This window comes from Chrysemys picta, chromosome 23 (assembly GCF_011386835.1).
Source record: "Chrysemys picta bellii isolate R12L10 chromosome 23, ASM1138683v2, whole genome shotgun sequence".
Classification (NCBI taxonomy): Eukaryota; Metazoa; Chordata; order Testudines; family Emydidae; genus Chrysemys; species Chrysemys picta.
Window position 1 is genome coordinate 4,582,206 of NC_088813.1, and position 21,571 is coordinate 4,603,776.

A 21,571-nucleotide genomic window follows, 5' to 3' on the forward strand; every position below is an offset into this window, starting at 1 on the left:
TCCTCTCTCTTCCACCTACATCTACAGACATCACCACCAAGTGACTGAAGCGCTGATCAAAGGGGAGAGCCTGGCTGAAAGGCAACCAGCCAGCCTGTGGTGAGAAGCATCTACGTTTGTAAGGGCACTGAATGTGTTAAGATCAGCTTAGAATGCATTTTGCTTTTCTTTCATTTGACCAAATCTGACTTATGTTTTGACTTATAATCACTTAAAATCTATCTTTGTAGTTAATAAATTTGTTTGTTTATTCTACCTGAAGCAGTGCGTTTGGTTTGAGACATCTCAGAAATTCCCCTTGGGATAACAAGCCTGGTGCATATCAATTTATTTGTTAAATTGATGAACTCATATAAGTTTGCAGCGTCCAGCAGGCATAACTGGACACTGCAAGACGGAGGTTCCTAGGGTTGTGTCTGGGACCGGAGATATTGGCTAGTGTCATTTGGTTGCACAATCCAAGGAAAAACTTACATGCCAGAGGCTCTGCGTGAACAGCCCAGGAGTGGGGGGTTCTCACAGTGGAGCAGGGTAAGTCTGGCTCCCAGAGTCCAGGATCGGAGTGACCTAGCAGATCATGGTCCAGATAACACCAGGGGAATGTCACAGAGTCACTCTGTGATCCCTGGTGAGTGCAGCCAGGCCAGGCTCACCCCTTCTGCCAGAAGCTAAGGGGCAAGACAGAAAGTATAAAAGGCAATGCCTCTAACTCAGTTGAGCTTGAGCCAGGGAATGGAGCAGATGTCTCCAAGCCACTGCAGATCCCCAGACCTGAACCCACACTGCACCATGCTCTGCCCTGCTCCTGGAGGAGACCGAACCAGGTGAAGAGCTGCCAGGAGTGCTACTCGCCATATACCCCAATGAGAAGGGAGATGACCCCAAGCCACAGGTACATTATAGTGGGAGAGTAGGAAGTAGCCCAGGGACACCAGACAGTAGTTTGGTTTCTGTTGTTGCCTGAACCCCGGTCAGTGTGTTTTGGGCAGATCCCCATTGGTCAAGTGGCAGAACACTCCACCACTGGGCTGAGACCAGCTGGGGTAGGGTGGGCCCGGGTCCCCCTACCCCCTGCTGCCAACCTCCCCCTGGGGTGGCAGCTCCTCACCTTAGGACAAGAGGCCTGCATTGTCTGCCGTCTGCCAGAGCTGGGACGCCGGACTGTCTGTTTGTATTGCTCTGCCCACCTAAGAGCCTGAGCCTTAAGCCTGCTTGTTTGCTCCGCCCTGCCTAAAGGCTACGGCTTTAATCCCCAATAGGGAGTGGCATCTCAGAGTCATAGTGAGGTGGAGTGGCTTCCCACTGAGCCAGAGGGCAAGGGACCACGACAGCACGGTTTTCATTAGTGATTTGGGGAGACACCTAAAAGGTGGCTGAGCACCCGTCCTCTGCAAACTCTCCCCTTTAAGGTGTGCCCAGGTGGGCACCCAGAATCACTAGGCCCTTCTGCAAAATCTTGTCCCACGTTTGTCTGGCTTCCCCCAGTAGCAGCCCAAAGCTGGCTTTGCACTAAGTGTCAGCTGGGCCTCTGCTCCCAGGAAGCCAAAACCCTTCCACCAAAGTAATCAAAGGCCAGAGCTGGCCCTGAATAATCAGAGTGGGGTGAAAGTGGGTGACTTCCCCCTGTGTGCGTGTACGTGCATGTACGGATGGGAAGACGTACAAAATGTTTCATTCATTTATTCCAGGCCATTTTGCACCCCTGATATTTCAGTGTCACAGTCAGGGAGGGACCGTGGACCCCACCCAACCCGCATGACTGGAAAATGTCCCCACCGTGTTTATTCAATGGCAACAGCTTCTGGGAGCCAATTTCGAGGGAGCAGCCATTTTACACAGCAGACCCCACAATCTGCTAGGGAGAAGGCTGGAGCAGCCACTCGCCATCCCTGACAGATCCCCTCCCGTGGGGTAGCTAAGGCAGGCTGGCCAGGGCAGGGGTCCCCCGAGGAGTCTGCTAGAGATTGCGGTGCTCCAGAGCAGTGTCTGCCCCGTGCTCCAGCAGTCACGCACATGCAAAGCAGAGCACTGCCCAGCCCAGGTGAGTTGGAAGCGGCTGGGGTGTCCAGTATGACAATGCAAACCCCTTTCCTCCCATGCCGCAAGGAGGAGACTGGGGGGTCCAATCCTGCCCTCAGTTCCGCCCATGCAGCTTCACTGTGATTATGCTGGACATGTAGCTAGTGCTCCCCGGTGGCAGCGCAGAGCGCTTGCTGCTGGGCCCAGCTGCCTTGCCCGAGCCTTGCAGGGTTCTGGATGGCCCACGCCCAGCGATGACTCCACATCCATCTGCAAATGCTGCCTGGCACCGAGCAGTCTGCGCACGGCAGAGAGGAGAGGCACTGAGTGAAGCCAAGCTCCCATTGCCAGAGCAATGACAAGGCAAAGGGTAGGACGGATCTTGCATCAGACACAAAGGGCCACTAACACCCCCCTCCCCGCTCCTGCAGAGGGGATTGCATGGGTGTGGCTGATGCCTGTGAGCTCATTGATGCTGGCGCAGGAAGTCGCTGTGGCTGAGAGCGATGAGCCTGGCCAGCTGCCATGCAACCCAGGCTTCCCCTTTTGTGTCTGATTGTAGAAATATCAGCGCCGGGCTTGGCTTGGCTCCGTTACACTGACCTTGCTCGCCAGCTCTTGCACTCAGACCTCCCCCCACGCCCATCCAGCTGTCAGCCGTGCAGAACCCCCCCGCCGGGCCAAGCTGCTCCCAGAGAAATCAGGTGACAGAGTGATTAACCCTGCCTCTTCCATGCCCCCATCAAGGTCGGAAAGGGGCGTGTGTGTATGTGTGTGTGTGTGTGTGTATGTGTGTGTGTGCATTTTAAATACAGCAGCCTGTTTGCCTTTGATTTTAGGTTTAAAAACTGCTATTAAAAAAAAAAGATAGAAAAACCATTCTGCCCACTAAGTAACACTGCTTACCAATAACACTTGTCCCATATTTTCCATTTCCAAATAGGGTGACCAGATGTCCCATTTTTAAAGGGACAGTCCTGTTTTCTTGGGACTTTTTCTTATATAGGCACCTATAACCCCCCACCCCCTGTCCTGTTTTTTCACAGTTGCCATCTGGTCACCCTATTCCGACAGGAACATTTGCTCCAGCCCTACACGTACTGAAAATTCAGCGTGAAGAGAAAACAGACATCACTGTTTAAAATGTTACCCAAAATACCCCCTTCTGACTGAGCCCACACCCTGTACATTACGCCCAGGGGACACTTGCTTGCATACAATGCACAGAATTCAGCTCAGCAACGGGAATGCAGCCAGTCCTGGGATTTCACTGCCTGTTGAGTTATTTGCCTTTTTTCCTGGCCAGCCTGCAGCTCTCCTTGTATCTCCAGGGCAAAGAATAACCCCCTAGCCATCATTATCCCTTTTAAATAAAGGCTCATCCACTGCACCACCCAATTCCCAGCCCCCTTTCACGCTGCCAATCACTCACCAATCGCTTTCATGTATTCATCAAAATTATTGCTGTCCACCAGCTTCCAGGTGCCCGCGAAAGCTTCAGCCATGCTGAACCCTGTGACTGTGCAAACTGCCGTATGGCACTGAGGAGAGGAGAGGCGAGGAGAGACTGCTCTCTAATCTAGGCACATTCTGCCTCTTTAAATAACTGTTCTAATCACATGATTGGAGAGTGAGCGAGCGGCTACAGCAATATTTCCCCAGCCTACCAGAGAAACTGTCAAACTGGAACAGCTAGATGGGCTGGTAGGGGGCAGAGCTCAGCGAGAGGTGTTCCAGCCTCGCATTGCGTTAGTAACACTCCAGTGCTGCATGGATTGGGCTCTTCTTGCAAGCAAATCATCTGCATCCTGCCCCTATCTCCTGTGTGTGCCGCTCCCCACGGCTCAGATGAGATCCCAGCGTGGCCAGTGAAATCTCTGGCATGAACTGACCTCTGCAGAGTGACACGCCAGTGTACAGATGTGGGTCAGGAATCAGACCCCTTGGCTTTTCTCCTAGTACCTGGCTGGATCTTCTGGGGGGTTATCAGAGCCTTACGCAGCCCTAGGTTACGCAGCGATGTACGAATGATTATTTGGATTGTAGCTGTGCTCAGATTGTGCCCAGCGGAGATCTAGGTCCCGTTGTTGTAGGGCGGGGTGTGAACACGCAAGGAGGAGCTCACAGGCCAATAGACAAGACATGAAGGAAAAGCCAGTACAATTATGCCCATGTTACAGATGGGAAAGCGAGGCTCAGACGGGGGAGGCGTCTCGCCCTAGGTCACATAATGAGAGGCAGAGCTCAGAGCAGAATTCTGATCCCCGGATTTCCACTTGAGCAGACCCCACTGCCCCTCTGAAGCAGGGCAGTTGCCCAGTCCCTGGTGGTATTTGGCAGACAGTCCCCCAGGGCCAGTTAGAGTCAGGGGAGTTCCCACTCTCTCCCGTCAGACCTCAGGGCACGTGGTATAAATCCACTTCTTCCCAGCCCTGCCCCTGCTCACACCCACCTTCTTAGCTCAGGGGCTGGAGCGGGCACGGTCTCCCTCTTTAGTTGTAACATGGCGTTGCCCATCTCTGGCACCGTTCACCCAAAGCATCAGTGCCATCGATCAGTGCTCACCAGTGCAGCCGCGCACCCCAGGGTTACGGTGTGGGGTTGGCCGCCTCTCCGAGTACAGCCCTCAGGCATCAGGCCTCAGGCTCTTAGCTCCCGGAGGCTGGCATCCTCCGATTGTCCCGCTCTCAGAGCGGGTGCTGGCTCCAGTCCCCCGCGCACAGCCTGCAGCAGGACGGCTGGTCCGTCGGGGGGTTGTGACCCATGTGGGGACAGTGACCCCGCAAAGCTTCATCCGAACAGCAGCCTAGCAGGAGAGAAGGTGTTTAAACCACCCAACAGCCAGCAGGCCTGTCTGCTTTGCCCAGGTCTGACATTCCAAAGTGGAGACTTGGACAGGCTCAGCTTCCTCAGGGCACCCCTAAACTCCGGGGTCGGGGGTCAGGTTCTGCTCCTCCTTGTGAGAGTGTTTAACCCCCCCCCCCATAGGCTTTTGATCCTCCCGCCCCCAGGACTTTGAATCCAGCCCAGTAGGGGCATGGAGCCCAGTGTTCAGAGGGAACTGATCTGCATTGGCTTGTCTGGGGAGAAGGGCAATCAGGATTCGCCTCCCCTGTCTGGGTGCATTTCCTGCTCGTCAAGTATCTCAGGCTATAAGTCCATTAAACAGCACAGCAGCCTGGTCATCAGTTCCAGGCAGTTCCAGACCCAGCACTGTAGAGTTACTCTCACTCTGTAGATAGGTAAAGTGAATCACAGAGAATTGTCTCTCCCCCTTCCCCCCACCCCTGCCCCCAGAGATGCACAGCCATGGCAGGAAAAGAATTCAGGTGTCCAGATCTCATATCTGTAAACCTGGGTGTAATGCAGATGCTAATAGTCCTTAGCATTCACATGGTGGTTTTCTTCCATACACCTCAAAGACATAATTATCATTGCAGCTGGGGAAACTGAGGCACAGAGCAAGGCAGGCCCTGGTCCTCAAAGACATTTAGGCACCTAAATGCCTTTGAGGATTGGGGCCGAAGTGGCTAACCCAAGGCCATGGAGTGAGTCGGTTGCAGGTCCTGGCTGCTGGCTTTGTTTTGCACTACTCTATCTGAAGTCGCAGCAGCAGCATGCCAGCGAGGCTGACCCCTGGGGCCGAGGGGAGCAGGCGTGTACATGTGCAGGAGATGCCTTGAGAGCCAGCACGCCCCCATTGGGGCTCAGGGGACCCCTCCTATGACTGGCAACGCTGTGGTCCCGTGTGGAGTTTGAGCCTGATCTACCCCCTGCTCCCAAGAGCCGCAAGCCGAAGCTGGCTGGGACATCTCCGGGGTGGTCCTCGGCTGGGATTGTAATTCTGGCCAGGCTTCAGCCCTTGTGTTTCTTGCTGGGGACTGCGCCCTGAAAAGACTAGTAGGCATGGCTGCTGCATGGTACAAAGAGCGTGTGTAGCCTGACACGGGGGCTTGTGGATTTTAGAAGCTCCACCGAGCGCTTGCAGAGGGAAAACGGGGGAGGAACAGTCCCAGCTTTGCCCCCATGTCCCCCACCCTCCTTGCACCCTTTGTGTAAGGGAGCCACGTCTGTGACCATCAGCAGCCACCTTCTCCTCTTACCCTGAGCCACAGACTCTATGGACCAGGGCTGAAATCCTGGCCTTCAGTTTGTACAGCACCTAGCACAATGGCATTCTGGTCTCTGACTAGGGCTCCTAGCCTCTATGGGAATAGAAATAGTAAATGACTATCATACCGACATCCACAGCGAAACTCCCATTGACGGGACCAGGGTCTGCCCCACAGACTTTGCTCCGTGGATCTCATTCACCTCTGGACTTTACGAAGAGCATGTGGGTCATTTTTCAAGACCACTTTACAGGCCCGGCAGCAAACATTCGCTGGGTTTCTAAGTGCTTCTTTCTTCAAAGTACCTCAACAGTCCTTAACATTTTTGAAGCACTTTTCATGTTTAAAGCATCACCCGATTATTAACGAATGACTCCTTCAACAGCCCGGCCAGGGAGACTGGTGAGCTGAGCTAGGCAGTTTTAGTATGAAATTATTCAGTGAAAAAAATGCAGCGACAGCGACACTGAAGCAGTTCACGACAGTGTTTTGTTTTCACTGGATTGTTTTGGCTGAAGAAACCTTACGAAATCCACTGAAATAAATCGACGTGTTTCAATTGTTTGGTTCCAAATGACTTTTCATTTCACAATAGCCTTTCATTTTATTTTTAAAAAATAAATCAAAACCATCTGAAAATGGTCAAAAGTGAAATAAAACATCGAGTTGTCCAAACAAAATGTTTAATTCAGAAAAGAATGTTTATACTTTTCAATTCACCAAACATTTTGACAATTTTCATTTTGCTTTGATCCCAGGTTTTTTGTTTTGTTTCAGATTTCAGAACCAAAAAAATAAAAATCAGTTATTTGTGACACAGAGGCCCATTGGTTCCAACAGGCAAAGGGTTCACTGTTCTTTACAGACAACTCCTGTCTCAGACCTGAGAAACTCACTACTCCTAAGGAAACAACAAGGAGTCTGGTGGCACCTTAAAGACTAACAGATTTATTTGGGCATAAGCTTTCGTGAGTAAAAACCTCACTTCTTCGGATGCATGAACTTACATTGGCATAGCTACATATCTTGGGGTGTGAAAAATCCACACCCCCTTGAGACATTCATTTTGTGCTCAGTGCAGTAGACAGAGAAGACAGATAACCTGCACCTGCACTGTGACAGTCTTCCACGCCCCACCCAGAGGTGCAGGGCACAGTAATCAGAATGTTCCTCTAATGTGCACCAGCAGGCTACTGTTTTATAGACCTGGATTCAAAAGATACTTAGATGCTGCAATGCTGAGTGTTGCAACACCTAATTTTTAGGTGCCTAGGAAATCACTGGAACAATAGTGGGATCAACAAAGCCCAAGTTAAGTGCTTGGGTTTCCTATACAATGAATGGGGAGACAGGCTCAGATTGGGAAGGAAAACCTTAGAGGTTTTTAACGTCAGGCTTGACAAAGCCCTGGCTGGGATGATTTAGTTGGGGTTGGTCCTGCTTTGAGCAGAGAGTGGGACTAGATGACCTCCTGAGGTCCCTTCCAACCCTGATATTCTATGATTCTAGATGTAGCTACACCGACCTAGCCCCAGGTGTAGCCAGCATGAGGTTGATGGAAGAATTCTTGCATTGACCACACTTTCCCTTCACTGAGCACATATATAACTTGACAAATGTCACTTGTTTCCTTTTCCAAAGTGTTCGTAGGCAGCACATGCTTCTTCTGAATCTGTTTCTTACTGGAAATGATTTGCCAGCTAATCTCAGTAGCCCTCTCTTGTTTTGTATTTCAGTTTCTTAGTATCTGAGATCTGCAATCAGAACAGCTTTGCTTAGTTTGGATGGGATGCAAAGATCTCATAGAAGGTCTGTGTTCCCGTATTGGATGAGGGTGACTGTCAGTATCAGATTTCCGGTGCAAACACTCATGTTTACAAGTGGCAAATATTGCTTTCCGTCAATGTGCTCCAAATATTTACTTAGCGTGTGCTGATTCGGTTAACGCTCCTGCCACCAAACACATCTCTGGTGCATTCCTCCAGAGGCAGGATTTTTGCTGCCCCAAGCAGAAACAATTCCCCCCCCCATTTTTTTCTTATCCCACCCCCGGCCCCACCTCAGCTCCGCCCCTCCCCTAAATCCCCCGCCCTGCCTCCTCCCCCCAGGCTCTCAAGCCTGGGAGGGAGGGTGAGAAGCGGTGCACACGCCGCGGCCACTCAGAGTCTCCCCCTCCCTCCCAGGCTCTCAAACCTGGGAGGATGGGGGAGCAGCGGTGCGCGAATCAGCTGTTTCACGCGCCGTGGTGCGCGAGCGGCAGCAGCGGAGGTGAGCTAGGGCGGCCAGGGCACATTTTTAGGGGCGGCATTCTGGCACCGGCCATGCCGCCCCTAAAAATGTGCCGCCCCAAGCACCAGCTTGTTTTGCTGGTGCCTAGAGCCGGCCCTGTCAAGAGCGAGTGCAAACGGGGCATGAAAATTGGCCCTGCCAATTTCTTCTAATATTTATGGGATTTTTTTTTTTTTTTAGTTCTATTTAGACCCTTAGCTTCAGCTCTGTCTGCATTCTCTCCACTGCCCTGTATTATAGTGATAACCCCGAGTGGATAGGACTTGCTCTGTCATAGACTTCCTCTGTGATCTTAGATGAGTTACTTGGGCCCAGGTCCTCCAAGGTATTTAGGGTCCTATAATCCACTGAAGTCTGTGGAATTTAGGAACCTAAATACTTGTGAGGGTCTTGGCCTTGGCCTGTGTGTGCCTCAGGTTCCTGTCTGTGCTAAGAGAACAATAGCACTGCCCTTCTCCACAGGGGTGCGGTGTGTCCCATCTCCTAGCCAGACACTGCTTTGCCTGCCAGGCCAACACCCTGGGGGCTTTGCAGGGTAGAGCTGTCTTGCAGCTGTTGCTGGTAAAGACTGTGCATTAATTTAATTAGCTGAGATCCAGGGGGAATGCTCATGTTGTGACGCTAGTTTTGGGTCTGGAGAGACCTCTGTTATTCATACTTAAATCGTCTCCGCCAGAGGCCCTGTTTTGGAACCATGGCTGCTTGCTCATGGTCCCAAGGGATTCCCACGATTGGTTCATGCTGGTGCTACAATGGCCTCCTATTGTGGGTGACCGAGGCCCAGAAGGCAGGGGCCTGCTCTCCCTTACGCTGGGAGTAACTACCTTGCCAGGAGTGGAGTTATTCTGGGTCTACACCACCGTGACAGAGATCAGAACCTCACCCAGAGAGACTACCTGGTCTGTGGCCACCGAATCTGGGCCATGGAGAGAAAGGGGGCTCTAGCTGATCAAGTGCTGAACTGGGTCTCAGGAGAATTGGGTTCAAATCCTGGTTCTGCCACAGACTCCCTGGGTGCCCTTGGCCAAGTCATGTAGTCTGTGCTGTGCCTCAGATCCCCGTCTGTGAAATGAGGGTGATACTTCCCACCTCACAGGGGTGCATGCAGGGCCGGTGCTACCATTAAGACGAACTAGGCGGTTGCCTAGGGTGCCAAGATTTGGGAGCGCCAAAAAGCGGTGCCCCAAATATTTTTTTTACAGTGTTCCTCCCTCAGTGCGCGGTGGCCGCTCCACTTCTCCCGCCTCCCAGGCTTGCAGCGCCAATCAGCTGTTTGGTGCCGCAAGCCCGGGAGGAGAATTAGAGCGGGGGCGGCGTGCTCGGGGAGGAGGTGAGCTGGGGTGGGGAGGTGCGGCATGGCTTCTTGGGCCGGGGGGGTGGGGAGCTGCTGCGGGGGTGCCTCAGGGCAGGGGGGGAGCTGCTGCAGGGCTCCCCACCCCAGCTCACCTTTGCTACGCCCCCTCCCCGAGCACGCCGTCGCTGCTCCACTTCTCCCGCCTCCCAGGCTTGCGGCGCCAATCAGCTGTTTGGCGCCACAAGCCTGGGAGGGAGGAGAATTAGAGCAGGGGCGGCGTGCTCGGGGAGGAGGCAGAGCAGAGGTGAGCTGGGGTGGGGAGCTGCCGCACGGCTCCCCGGGGGGGGGGGGAGCTGCCACGGGGGGGGGGCACCTCAGGGCAGAGGGGGGCTGGGGAGCTGCCGCAGGGCTGGGGGGGCGCAAGGTGGAAGTTTCGCCTAGGGCGCGAAACTTCCTTGTACCGGACCTGGGTGCATGGCTAAAATCCCTTTGTGAGGTGCCGTGGGCCCTGTATGACAGATAGGACCGAGCAGTCCTGATCGCTAGCAAACGCATGTTCTGCGACAGTCGCCTTACTGCTAGTCTGTGCCTTGGAAAGTCGAGCTCTGTGAATTGGGGCAAGGAAGAGGGGCCTTTAACCAGAGTCTCTCCCATGCGTGGCCTGACACATTCCTTCCCCCAGCCAGCTGCACTGAGCTGACCTGATGGGCTTACGTAGCAGCTGTCAAGTGCTTGCTCCTGGCCACTGTGGGATGGAGCTGCTGGTCCCTGTAGCAGCCCGGTGGTCACAGGCCAGCCCCTATTGATTCCTGCAGAGCCCATTGTGATCCTAAGGGAACCCCAGTGCCACAAGGCAGGGGGGTCACTGATCAGGCAGGGAGTTTCCTCTGGTCTGACCTGTTCAGTGCATCCCAATCCCAACTCTGTGTCAAATGGGTGTCGTGTGAGGTATCCCTGGACAACCAATAACACCCTGATCATTAATATTCCCGCATGGTGCATGTACGGTAAACACCAAGGATTGAGCAAATGGGAAGGAAATATGGGACCAAGACAGGGCTGGAGAGTGGGGAAACAGGTGTTTCCGGACAAAGGAAAGGCCAGTGCCTCCCTCCAGCTGCAATCAGACAATTGGCAATCACAGTCGAGTGGCCAGTCATTGGCCTATCAGCTGCTGCAGGGACAGATCAGTTTCCATTGTAGAAAACACCAGCGGGGAAGAAACCTGCATGGAACCTTCTCCATCAGGCTTCCTGGCACCTTCCCTTACAGCGGGGACCCCCCGGCTTTTGAGGAGACATTTCCAAGGTCCATTGGACTATACAAGACGGGATAAAGAACCCCAAGTGATCTCTCACCTAACATGACAAAGGAACCAAGCAGTTTGGACTTTGTGGGAGATCCTGACCCAGGGCTGGTCAGCCGTCTTGCTGGAGGGACATGTGGTAAGACTCTTATCTGGAACCAAGTCTGTGGTTTTGTTAAGTCTTAGTCACTGGAAAACGTTTTTCACTTTTATTTGTTGGTAACCGTTTCTGTCTTTATCCCTGATCCCTGAATTCACGTCAGACCTCTCTCTTTTTGATGAAATACACCAGTTTTACTTCTAGTCTAAATCACCCTAGTGTTTGCTATGACATGTTTATTAGCTCCAGTCAAAGCAACAAGTTGTGTGCTTGTGTCTCTTTAAAGGCGCAATGGGTCTTTATTACTCCTCTGAGGATACATCTACACTACAGGGGGGAGTCGATTTAAGATACGCAAATTCAGCTACGTGAATAGCGTAGCTGAATTCGACGTATCGCAGCCGACTTACCCCGCTGTGAGGACGGCGGCAAAATCGACTTCTGCGGCTTTCTGTTGACGGCGCTTACTACCACCTCCGCTGGTGGAGTAAGAGCGTCGATTCGGGGATCGATTGTCGCGTCCCGACGGGACGTGATAAATCGATCCCCGAGAGGTCGATTTCTACCCGCCGATTCAGGCGGGTAGTGTAGACCTAGCCTGAATGTTCCAGGACAGGGCTGAACATTGCCGGGCAGACGGTTTGGGGGAAATGCAGGACTGGGGGTGTGTTTGGGTCACCTGGCTGGTGGTAACCGAGGCTGGTGAAGACCAGAGTCTGGCTGGCGGGTAACAAGCAGGCTGCTGGAGTCACAGCTGCTGAACCAGGACACTCAGGGCATGCTTCTCCACTGGCTGGGAGTGTCCAGACAGGGAGCTCCAGCAGCCGGGCATTTTAAGGTTCTCAGGGTTACAGGAAAAGCTGTGACAACCTCTCACTGGCCTGGACTGCACCCCCAAAATGTGAGCACCATGCTCTCCAGTTACCCCAGGACACTGTCTTCCTGTCTGGAACTGGTGGGCCATGGGAATGGGGTACAAAGAGACCTTATTCTCTGCCCCATTTTGTCTGGCTGCTAATTCTGCACCCCACACTCCTTATCAGAGCCCGAGACCCCACCTTATCTGCACCAGGCTTTTGGGCGGGACACCTGGATAGAACTTCTTTCAGAGACCATGAGTGTCACTGCCTTCCTCCAGAGATCAAGTGCTCTGCAGTACTCTCCCCCTCCGGCCAGCCCAGCTCTCCTACCTGGCAAGACACACCATGGACACTGATAACATATCAGCCACGGAATTCAACGATCTCTTCTCAGATGGGGAAACTGAGGCCCCAAAGCAAAGTGACAAAGGTCACTGAATAAGCCCGTGGGAAATCTGGAAATAGAGCCCAGGAGTCCTGACTGCCTGCCCCGTGCTCTACCCACCCCTCCACATAGCCTATCACCAGCTGGGTCGGCCCCCAGGCTGTTGTGGTAATGTGATGTGACCTCTAGACAAGTGTCTGGAAGCCAGGCCTGGGCCGGAGAGGGGACGGTTTGCTGCGAGGGACGTGGGAATTCTGAACCGAATGGGGAGCTGTTGGTGATGGAGGATGGGCAGAAGGTTGGAGGAGGCTCTGAAGCCTATGGGTCAGGGCTGCCATGTGCACTCAGCTCCTGGGGGCAGAGCCAGGTCCCCAGAGGCAGGGAGACTCCATCCGAGGGAGCAGCAGGACGCCTCCTTGGCCATCAGCGGGGGGGCCCTGAGCAGAGGATACTGGAAGAGCGGGGAGGAGCTGCTGTGTGTGGCCCATGAAGGTCTCGGCCATGCCCCTCACGGGTCAGCAAACAACGCACTGATGGACCAAAGGTAGGTAGGGACCTAGGTAGGGTGGCAAGGAGCCGGTGGGAGTTGCTCACAAGCCCTGGGGAGGGACGGCTCCCTGCTGGGGAGGTCTCTGCTCACAGGGCACAGGGGGTGAGCGGGAGGGAGGGGTGGCTCCCCGCTGAGGCAGTCTCCATTCACAGGCCCGGGCGGGGAACGGCTCCAGCTGCTCACAGGCCCTGGCGGGGGGCAGGACGGTTCCCTGCTGGGGAGGTCTCTGCTCACAGGCCCTGGCGGAGGTGGGAGGGGACGGGGACGGCTCCCCGCTGAGGCGGTCTCCGTTCACAGGCGGGGCAGGGGGGGAATGGGGGAATGGTTCCAGCTGCTCACAGGCCCTGGCGGGGGGCAGGACGGTTCCCTGCTGGGGAGGTCTCTGCTCACAGGCCCTGGCGGGGCGGGGGGACGGGGACGGCTCCCCGCTGAGGCGGTCTCCGTTCACAGGCCGGGGGGGGGGGAATGGCTCCCCCCTGCTCCCCCAGCAGAGTTACTGTTTAACAGGTGCCTGCGGCTGGAACAAGCTGATTAGGCAGAACAGCAACTTGAGCAGCAATTAAAGTGCCTTTGTCCCACCTCAGCCCCTCTGGCAAGGCGTAAGGAACCCACAGATCACTGGGCAGAGGCCTCCTGTGTGCCAATCCTCTCCGCTCACCCCCAGCAGCGCCAGGACGTCCTGCAGCCCGCCCAGCCACAGGCCCTGGGGACTAGGCCACAAGGCCTGGGGGCCGGAGGAACAGCACAGGACCATGGCAGCCTGCCCTGGGAGCACGGGAGAGGAGAGGTGCTGAGAGCTGGCCGGGAGCCCTCCGCTCTCCCCCGTTTCTCCTGGCCCGGCCCTCGCCGTTCGGGGCTGGGCGCTGCACGTCTATGCTGAGGATCCTGGTGGGTTACCGCTGCCTGGGAGCCACAGTTCTGGGCTGCTGATGCCCATTGGGGTGTTTCCTCAGGCAGGAGCTGTCTGGTGGAAACTGACCCATTTCCCCCCCCCCCTCACCCCCCCCAGGAGCCGGCCAGCAGGGCCCAGCACTCGGGAAAGGCAGAGTAGGAGCTGTTTCAAAATATCAGCTCACATGTGTCACCAGCTCATAGGAAAATCCATCCCCAACCTCTCCTCTCCACTGGGTTCTTGTTCCAGTGCGATCGGGTGATAGAGCGGGGCCAGAGGGAGCCTGACCCGCGCCGCACAGATCCCCGGGTAGGACGGAGCTAGGGGTGGGAGTGGGGCCGTGGAGTAGGTCTGCCCTGCAGTCAGGGGTGCGGCTGCAGCACGTCTGGCCACACCCGAGCTGGCTTTGGTCTAACTCCAGAACCAGAGAGCAGTGACGCTGCGGCAGCACGGAGTGTCCACGCCTGGCTGGGACTCGACCGGCTCGCCCTGCTGCCACGCCTGCCCTGCTACTGCCATGGCGCTAGCGGGAGCAGAGCCAGCTCAGGGACGTCTGGCCACACCTCTGATTGCAGGGCAGACGCACCCGCTGGTTCTAACATTTGCACTAATAGAGGCGGGTGCGATACCTGCACTCACCTGCCCCTCACGTGCTAGATGAGCTGCCAGCTCGGGCACGGCATTCATGGCTGGGGGCCTTCGGGGGAAAGCCTTGGCCAGCTGGGTACCGTGGTGGCCAGGTGGAGGACGCTGCCCCGTCTCACTCCCATTTGCGCTCTGACCCCAGGGCAGGCTAACCTGTCACTGTGTTGCAAGCAGCCGTGAGAATTGCTGGTCCCAGCACCCAGTGCCAAGAGATAAGGGCAGGAGGCATGCAGCCAGCCAGATCCCGGTGCAGGGCTGGGAGAGAGTCCAGGGGGCCAAGCACGTCCCTTTCGACTGCGTCCAGCCTGCAGGGCTCTGGGATCCAGGTCATGCTGCCCAGAGCCAGGCCTGTGAGACTTCAGCTGCAGGTCCCAGTGTCGCCGCCCCCTGGAGCTGCCCTGGTGCCAGTGTGACCCCCACCAGGAGCAGAGCAGTGCCCTACTCGTTGCCACCCTATGCTCAGCTGGAAGGTTTGGATAAAAGTGTCAGACACACAGGGCCTGACTCTCCCCTATGGACACCTGGGGGACTCCAGAAACTCCTGATTTACTCCACCAGGGGGTGCTGGAAACTACAGCCAGTGTAATTGCCATGGGCCCCGCCACTGCCCACAGCCCCATCTAGTGCTCCTTGCCCCCTCGAGCCCAGCCCAGCCTACAAAGCCCACGGAGACGTCAGGCTAGAAGCAGAGTTTGACGTCTAAGGATAGAACAGTGACCCTCCCGCCCTCGCCCTTAGTCAAGCGCACGGCGTAGGCAGCTTGTGTCACTTCACATGGCTTTGCAGAGGGGCTAGGGTTGCTAAGTGTCCAGTTTTTGCCCGGAAGTCCCAGTCGAAAAGGGACCCTGGTGACTCCGGTCAGCACTGCCGACCAGGCTGTTAAAAGTCCAGTCGGCGGCGCAGCGGGGCTAAGGCAGGCTCTCTACCAGTCGTGTCTCTCCGCAGCTCCCAGAAGCAGTGGCACGTCCCCCCTTCGGCTCCTATGTGTAGGGGCAGCCAGGGGGCATCACGTGCTGCCCCCACCCCAAGCACTGGCTTCGCAGCTCCCATTGGCTGGAAACCACAGCCAATGGGAGCTGCGGGGATGGCGCCGGCAGACAGGGCAGCGTGTAGAAACACCTGGCCATGCCTTTGCATAGGAGCCGAAGGTGGGACATGCCGCTGCTTCCAGGAGCTGTTTGAGGTAAGTGCTGCCCAAAGCCTGCACCCCTGACCCCTCCCGCATCCCAATCCCTTGCTCCAGTCCTGATCCCCAACTCCCTGCCCCAGCCCTGATCCCCCTCCCACACTCGGAACCTCTCTTTCCCAGCCTGGAGCACCCTCCTACACCCCAAACCCCTCATCCCCGGCCCCACACCAGAGTTCTGGGGCGGAACATGACCGCTGTTCAACAGGTTGTTTACAAAGAAAACCTGCCCAGGAGTTGAAGACGTTCATTGAAGGCAAATGCTGTAGCCAACTGGAAACACAAGAAGAATTAGGTAACACTTAGATTTGTTCTGTGTTTGTACAGCTCCTAGCACAATGGGGTTCTGGCTCATGGCTGGGGCTTTTAGGGGCTATCACACTACAAATAATAAATAAGCATACTGCAGCGATGGGCGCTATAGAAAACCCTTAGGTAGTGAGATAGGCAGAAGTTAATACACCCTCTAGTGGCTAGATCACATATAGAGGTTTGTGGGTCTGCTGCCTGATGTTTTAGCAGAAGCGCGTGCTTGACCCAGAGGTCCCAAGTTCAGCCCTCCTGGGTGACTCCTCCAGCAGTGGCGTTACACAAATCATTAATGACCATAAATAGCCAGGACCGGAGTTTAGCTCCCCTCTGCACCCTCCAACAGCAGCGTTGGCCCTAGACTGACGCGGGACGAAAGCCAGCCAGCGTTACAGCACAGCTGTCCTTTGCAGCTCTTCCAGCTACTGCCCCAGCCAAACGCTGCTTCACTTGCAAGGACTAATAGGCTCACAGCACAGGGCTGCGTGGCTGCATCTTCGCCTGTGGCATGCGAGTGAAGGGCAGGAAACAAAGCCCTCTCATACAACCTGAGCCTGCTGCCCACGGGCATTACAAGCATAGAGCCAAGCTAAGGCCCCGTCCTGCAATCTGATCTGACCTCACCAATGGGGCAACTGCAGTGCAGAGCAAATGAGCAGATTTGCACTGGACCCAAAAGCCCTGTCAGACCTCAGCATTAGCCCAGGGCAAATCAGCACACCCAGGAACACCAGGCCCTGATAAATCCTGGAGCGTGAAATATGGATAATCATCCGATCAGACTCCTTCAGCACAAGGGGATGGCTTTATAGTTTTAACACTACAGCACCACCTGTTGGCAACAGATATCACTGCAGCCCTAGTTTGTTTTATAAGAGCAGGAGACGTCCTTAAAAAATTAAAACTCTGGGTCCTTTAAAATCATAATAAATCACCCACATTTAAAGATACATGCGCAGTTTGTTTCAAGTTGCAATTCTGTAGCAAATGGGATGGTCTCTAGCTTCCCCAGCTCCTTTGTCCAAGAGCTCTCTGACCGTCCCTATGTGATAGCTGCAGATCGTAAGGCAGGTCCCCCAGTGACCCCCGTGTTCATGGGCAGGAAAGGGACACCTCAGGGTTTCTCCAACTAGTGTTTCCCTCCAGGTCAATTGCGGGATGAGTTGGTGGGCAGGTGCTCAGCCCACCTAACAGACAGGTGACCATGTCACAAAATAGTCTGACTACAGCTGGCACTAACTGGTCCCTTCAGCAGAGATGCCAAGGGCTGGATGGGCCATGGAGACCGAATAGCCCTCTCACCTCGAAAGGTGGCTCCCATAGAGCAGGGTCTGCTGGCAGGGGCTGTGGGCGAAGCTTGCCCTGCTGCTGCCCAGCCTGTACCCCTTCCCTAGAGCGAGACGGCCGCCCTCCAAGGCTGTCACATGTTCATGGCATAGTTTTCATTGGACCTAAATTCATTGTAAAGTTTAAATAACAGCCCCACCCCCACCCCCTGCCGTAAAGAGAATCTGCTTCATTTATGGCAAGTGGGGCTGGGGCTGGGCCAGGTGCTTCATAAAGGCCAGTCTGTAACACTGACCGGCTCCAAGGGGCTACCTTGTCGTTACTCAGTGCGCTGCCTCGGGTGCTGGGATTCATTTCTCGGCGTGCTGGGTCCGTCTGTCTTCTCCTGGCTGCAGGGCACACGTTGTGGGGCCTGTCCTACAAGCGCCGAGCATGCCGACAACAACAATCTGAGGGACTGCACAGTGCCTGGCCGGGGTGCTCTCTGAATCAGCGACCGAGGAGACAACGCCGGGTTTGGGCCTGGAGAAGTGGCCAGGCTCCGTAAAACTGGGCCAGGACCACGTCCCTCGGGTGCCTCAGCACTGCCGGTCCCAAGCAATGAGGAATGACGGACAGCAGCACCGGGTCAGGGGTCATTCGTGCCGTTCCAGGGGGAGGTTTGCCAGCCCTAATGACTCCTGGCAGCAGTGTGCATTGCCTCACCCCCACCCAGGGCAGGAAATCAGGGCCCAACTCCCATTCATCTCTTTAGGATTTGAAGCCCTTAGGCTCCAGTCCGTAAAGGTACATAGGTGCCTAAGTCCCAGTTTTGGGCCCACTGTGATCTACAAAATTGCCACTGAACCCTGCAGGTGCCTCAACTCACTTGGCCCCTACATTTTCAGGGTAAAAGTTCCCATGGCCTGTTTCTGCCTCTGGCCATGTGTGCAGCTCCCTCCCTCCAGGCATCTGGACGCCCATCTGAGCCCCAGAGCAATCCAGGAACTGGGGGGCAGATCGGGGCTCACCCGCCTAACTAGGATTGCCCGGAACGCCCAGTCTAAAAGGGACCCTGGCAGCTTCGTTAAAAGTCCAGTTGGCGGCGCAGCGGGACTGAGGCAGGCTCCCGGAAACAGCAGCATGTCCCTCTTCCGGCTCCTATGCGTAGGAGCAGCCAGGGGGCTCCGCACACTGCCCCCGCCCCAAGCGCCGGCTCTGCAGCTCCCATTGGCTGGGAACCATAGCCAATGGGAGCTGCGGGGGTGGCGCCTGTGGACAGGGCAGCACACAGAGCCGTCTGGCCGTGCCTCTGCCTAGGATCCAGAGGGGGGACATGCCGCTGCTTCTAGGAGATGCTTGAGGTAAGCGCCGCTCAGAACCTGCACCCCTGACCCCCTCCCACATCCCACCCCTCGCCCCAGCCCTGATCCCCCTCCTGCCCTCTGAATCCCTTGATCCCAGCCCATGGCACCCTTCTGCACCCCAAACCCCTCATCCCCAGACCAGCCCCAGAGCCTGCATCCCCAGCTGGAGCCCTCACTTCCCTCCAACACACCCCACCCCCCTGCCCCAGCCCTGATCCCCCATTGCCCTCTGTGAGGGAGTTTGGGTGGGGGGGGACGGGGTGCTCACAAGAGGTGTGTCCCCCACCACAGGGTCCCATTTGGAATTTGAGCCCTGCTGCGGGAGGCGGTGCCTATGTAGTCACTGTTAGCCCAGTGGTGAGGGCACTCCCCTGAGCTGTGGGAGACCCAGGTTCCATCCCCACACCTGAGGGGAAATGAGGGATTTGAGCAGCGCTATGGGATAGTCTGATGTGGGGGGGCTGATAGTCGGAGCCATCAGCCCCCTCCCACACCCTGAACGCCTCATTTCTGGCCCCACCCTGGAGTCAGCACCCCCAACCCCAGCCCTCCCACACCCCAATTTCATGAGCATTCATGGCCCACCATACAATTTCCATACCCAGATGTGGCCCTTAGGCCAAAACGTTTGCCCACCGCTGACTTAGGACATTTAAAATTGGCCTGGAAAGAGCCCTTGGAAATGCCCCCTCGGGGATGGATCAGGCCTGCAAGGGCATTGGGAGATGGGCCGGAGGCTCTGAGAGGCATTTCCCAGCAATAGCTTCCAGGAGCTGATGCCAATTCACCCCGGATGATTTATTTCGTAGCATTTCCTCTTATTTTTTCTAAGCTAAACGAGCTGGCTCAGCGGCCGCGGGCTCACTCCCTTTTCACTGTCGCTCTGTGACACAGAGCAGTCGGGCGGGGGCCTGTCCCCCCAGCGCTGTGCTGCTGTACAGTCACTCTGAGTGCACGCACCCACTGGGGGGTGGGCTTGACATGCTCCCCAGTGGGTTACAGACACTGAAGATCAGATTTTCAGACGTGCTCCGCTCCCTTTAGGCACCGAAATGAGACTCAAGGGAGCAGAAGGGCCACGGCTGCCTACAGGGTCGTGTGCCTGGCCAGAGGAGGCAGGAATGGGGCTGGGAAGCCCACTCACAGGCGGTGGCACATGCTGTGGGGCTGAGGCCTGGTAAGAATTGCACCAACAGTGCTGGTTTCCCTCCTGTCATTGTGCCAGGTATGGGGGGTAGCCTTGGTGAGCCCCAGCTCTCCAGCCACCCCCACTCTGGTACATGTGGAATGCTGCCCCTGCAATAACCGTCCTGGCTTCTCACCGTATGGCTCCCCCCCACTTTAAGTCTTTTCATTAGCTTGCCTGCTTCCACCAAATCAGCCACAATGGGAGGGGGAGATGGGAATGAACCATCCACCTCCTCTGCACCCGGCCCATGCATGACTCTCCTCACCTGGTCATGCCTCCTCATGGCAGAAACTTGCTCCTCTTCCCCCAAATGCAGGGAGGCCCCCACCTCCCTGCCCACAGTCTGTCTCCCCCCAAGCACAGGGAACCTGCTCTGGCAGCAGGCGGCTCTCACCAATTCACTGGGCTTAGCTGGAACATGGTGATCCATGGAGTGGGGCAGCTGGGTGGAGAGTCTCAGGGAACAGCAGGGATAGGATGTCATTTGGGCAGCAGTAGAGTGTGGAAGACAAGCTAGAAAACCAACCAAATGCTCATCTGCTACTTGTCATTTTAAATTCCCCTGCCAGTGTCAAATCTGATCCGAAGTGACTGGCCCAAGGTCACACCCTGAGCTGGGACCTGAACCCCAATCTCCTGAGCCCCGGTGCTGTGCCTTCATCCCAGAACCAGACCTGGATCCTCCACCCTTTGTAAACCTCATCAATCAAGACACACTTCACTCCGCCCTCGGTAGACTGCCATAAGAAGCAATATCCGAATCCTCTGGACATAAAACAATCCAAAGCACAACCCCTACCAGAGCCCTGCACAGCCCCACTGCCAACGACACGTGGCCAAGGGAGCCCACACGACAGCCATCTATAGCCATTCATAACCTAACCAAATTCTGCACACCACCTGGAGTTCACAATGCATAGCATATGCTACCTGTCATATCCTATGCCTTTTGTAGAGATGAGCTATGAAAGCATCCTTATAGTCCTGGGGCACAGTGCCCTGTTCCCAGATAGTCTTGAAAAGGCTGGTGAGTTTCCTGACCAGGTGGGCACCTGCACACTTGTACACTTCAGGTGGAATGCTGTCAGGGCCTGGAGACTTGCCCGTGGACAGATGCTTCATGGCCTTAGTAATCTTGTCTAAAGAAGGAGTGATGGGCAGCTCCTCCAGGACAGGATGCTGTAGGAAGTGAGTCGATAGTTCATTGGACATAGGCATTGACAGTTCAGGAGACTATCAAAGTGCTCTGCCCAGTGAGAGAGAATATCACTGTCGTCTGTGAGCAGCCAGCTACTGTCCACTGTGAGGACAGGGGCTGTACCACTGGATTTTGGGCCTTCATGTCATGCTTGTCAGCTGCTTCCTACAGTTCTGCAGCCTTCTGCTGCCACCAGTGTTTCTTCATCAGCCTTAGTCAGGTTTGTAGTGTATGTTTGGCCTGATGGTACCTGGCCTTCTTCATTGCTGATTTCTTGTCCAAGATGTAGGACTTGTGTGTGGTGTGCACGATCTTCAGTAGCCAGTCTATCTCAGGGTCATTCTCATTGAACCAGGCTTGGTGTTGCCACCTTAGAAAGCCAAGAACCTTGGATGCTGTATTATACGTGACATCTCTGAGCTTCTGCCGGGTTGCCTCAATATCTGTGGAGTTCTTTGGGACCTCAGCTAGAGCAGACTCCAGTGTCTGTTCCAACTTTGTTTCCTGGGGTCTTTCATGGCAGCCACATTGATCATCTTTGGGGGTTTGAAATGATTTCTGGGGCGCTTTGGTGAGAAGTGTAGCGACATGATACATCTCACTA

At 55.4% G+C, this 21,571-nt stretch overlaps 1 protein-coding gene across 1 annotated transcript in view; it reads right to left on the reverse strand.

Moving 5' to 3' along the window:
- The window catches only part of FABP3 (fatty acid binding protein 3), a 258,275-nt gene that overhangs the window by 26,381 nt on the left and 210,323 nt on the right, over positions 1-21,571 (reverse strand). The window contains exon 2 of the mRNA XM_065576966.1: positions 3,452-3,545. Within this exon, the coding sequence (XP_065433038.1) occupies positions 3,452-3,524 (73 nt within the window). The 5' untranslated portion in view covers positions 3,525-3,545. The remainder of the gene's footprint in view (positions 1-3,451; positions 3,546-21,571) is intronic.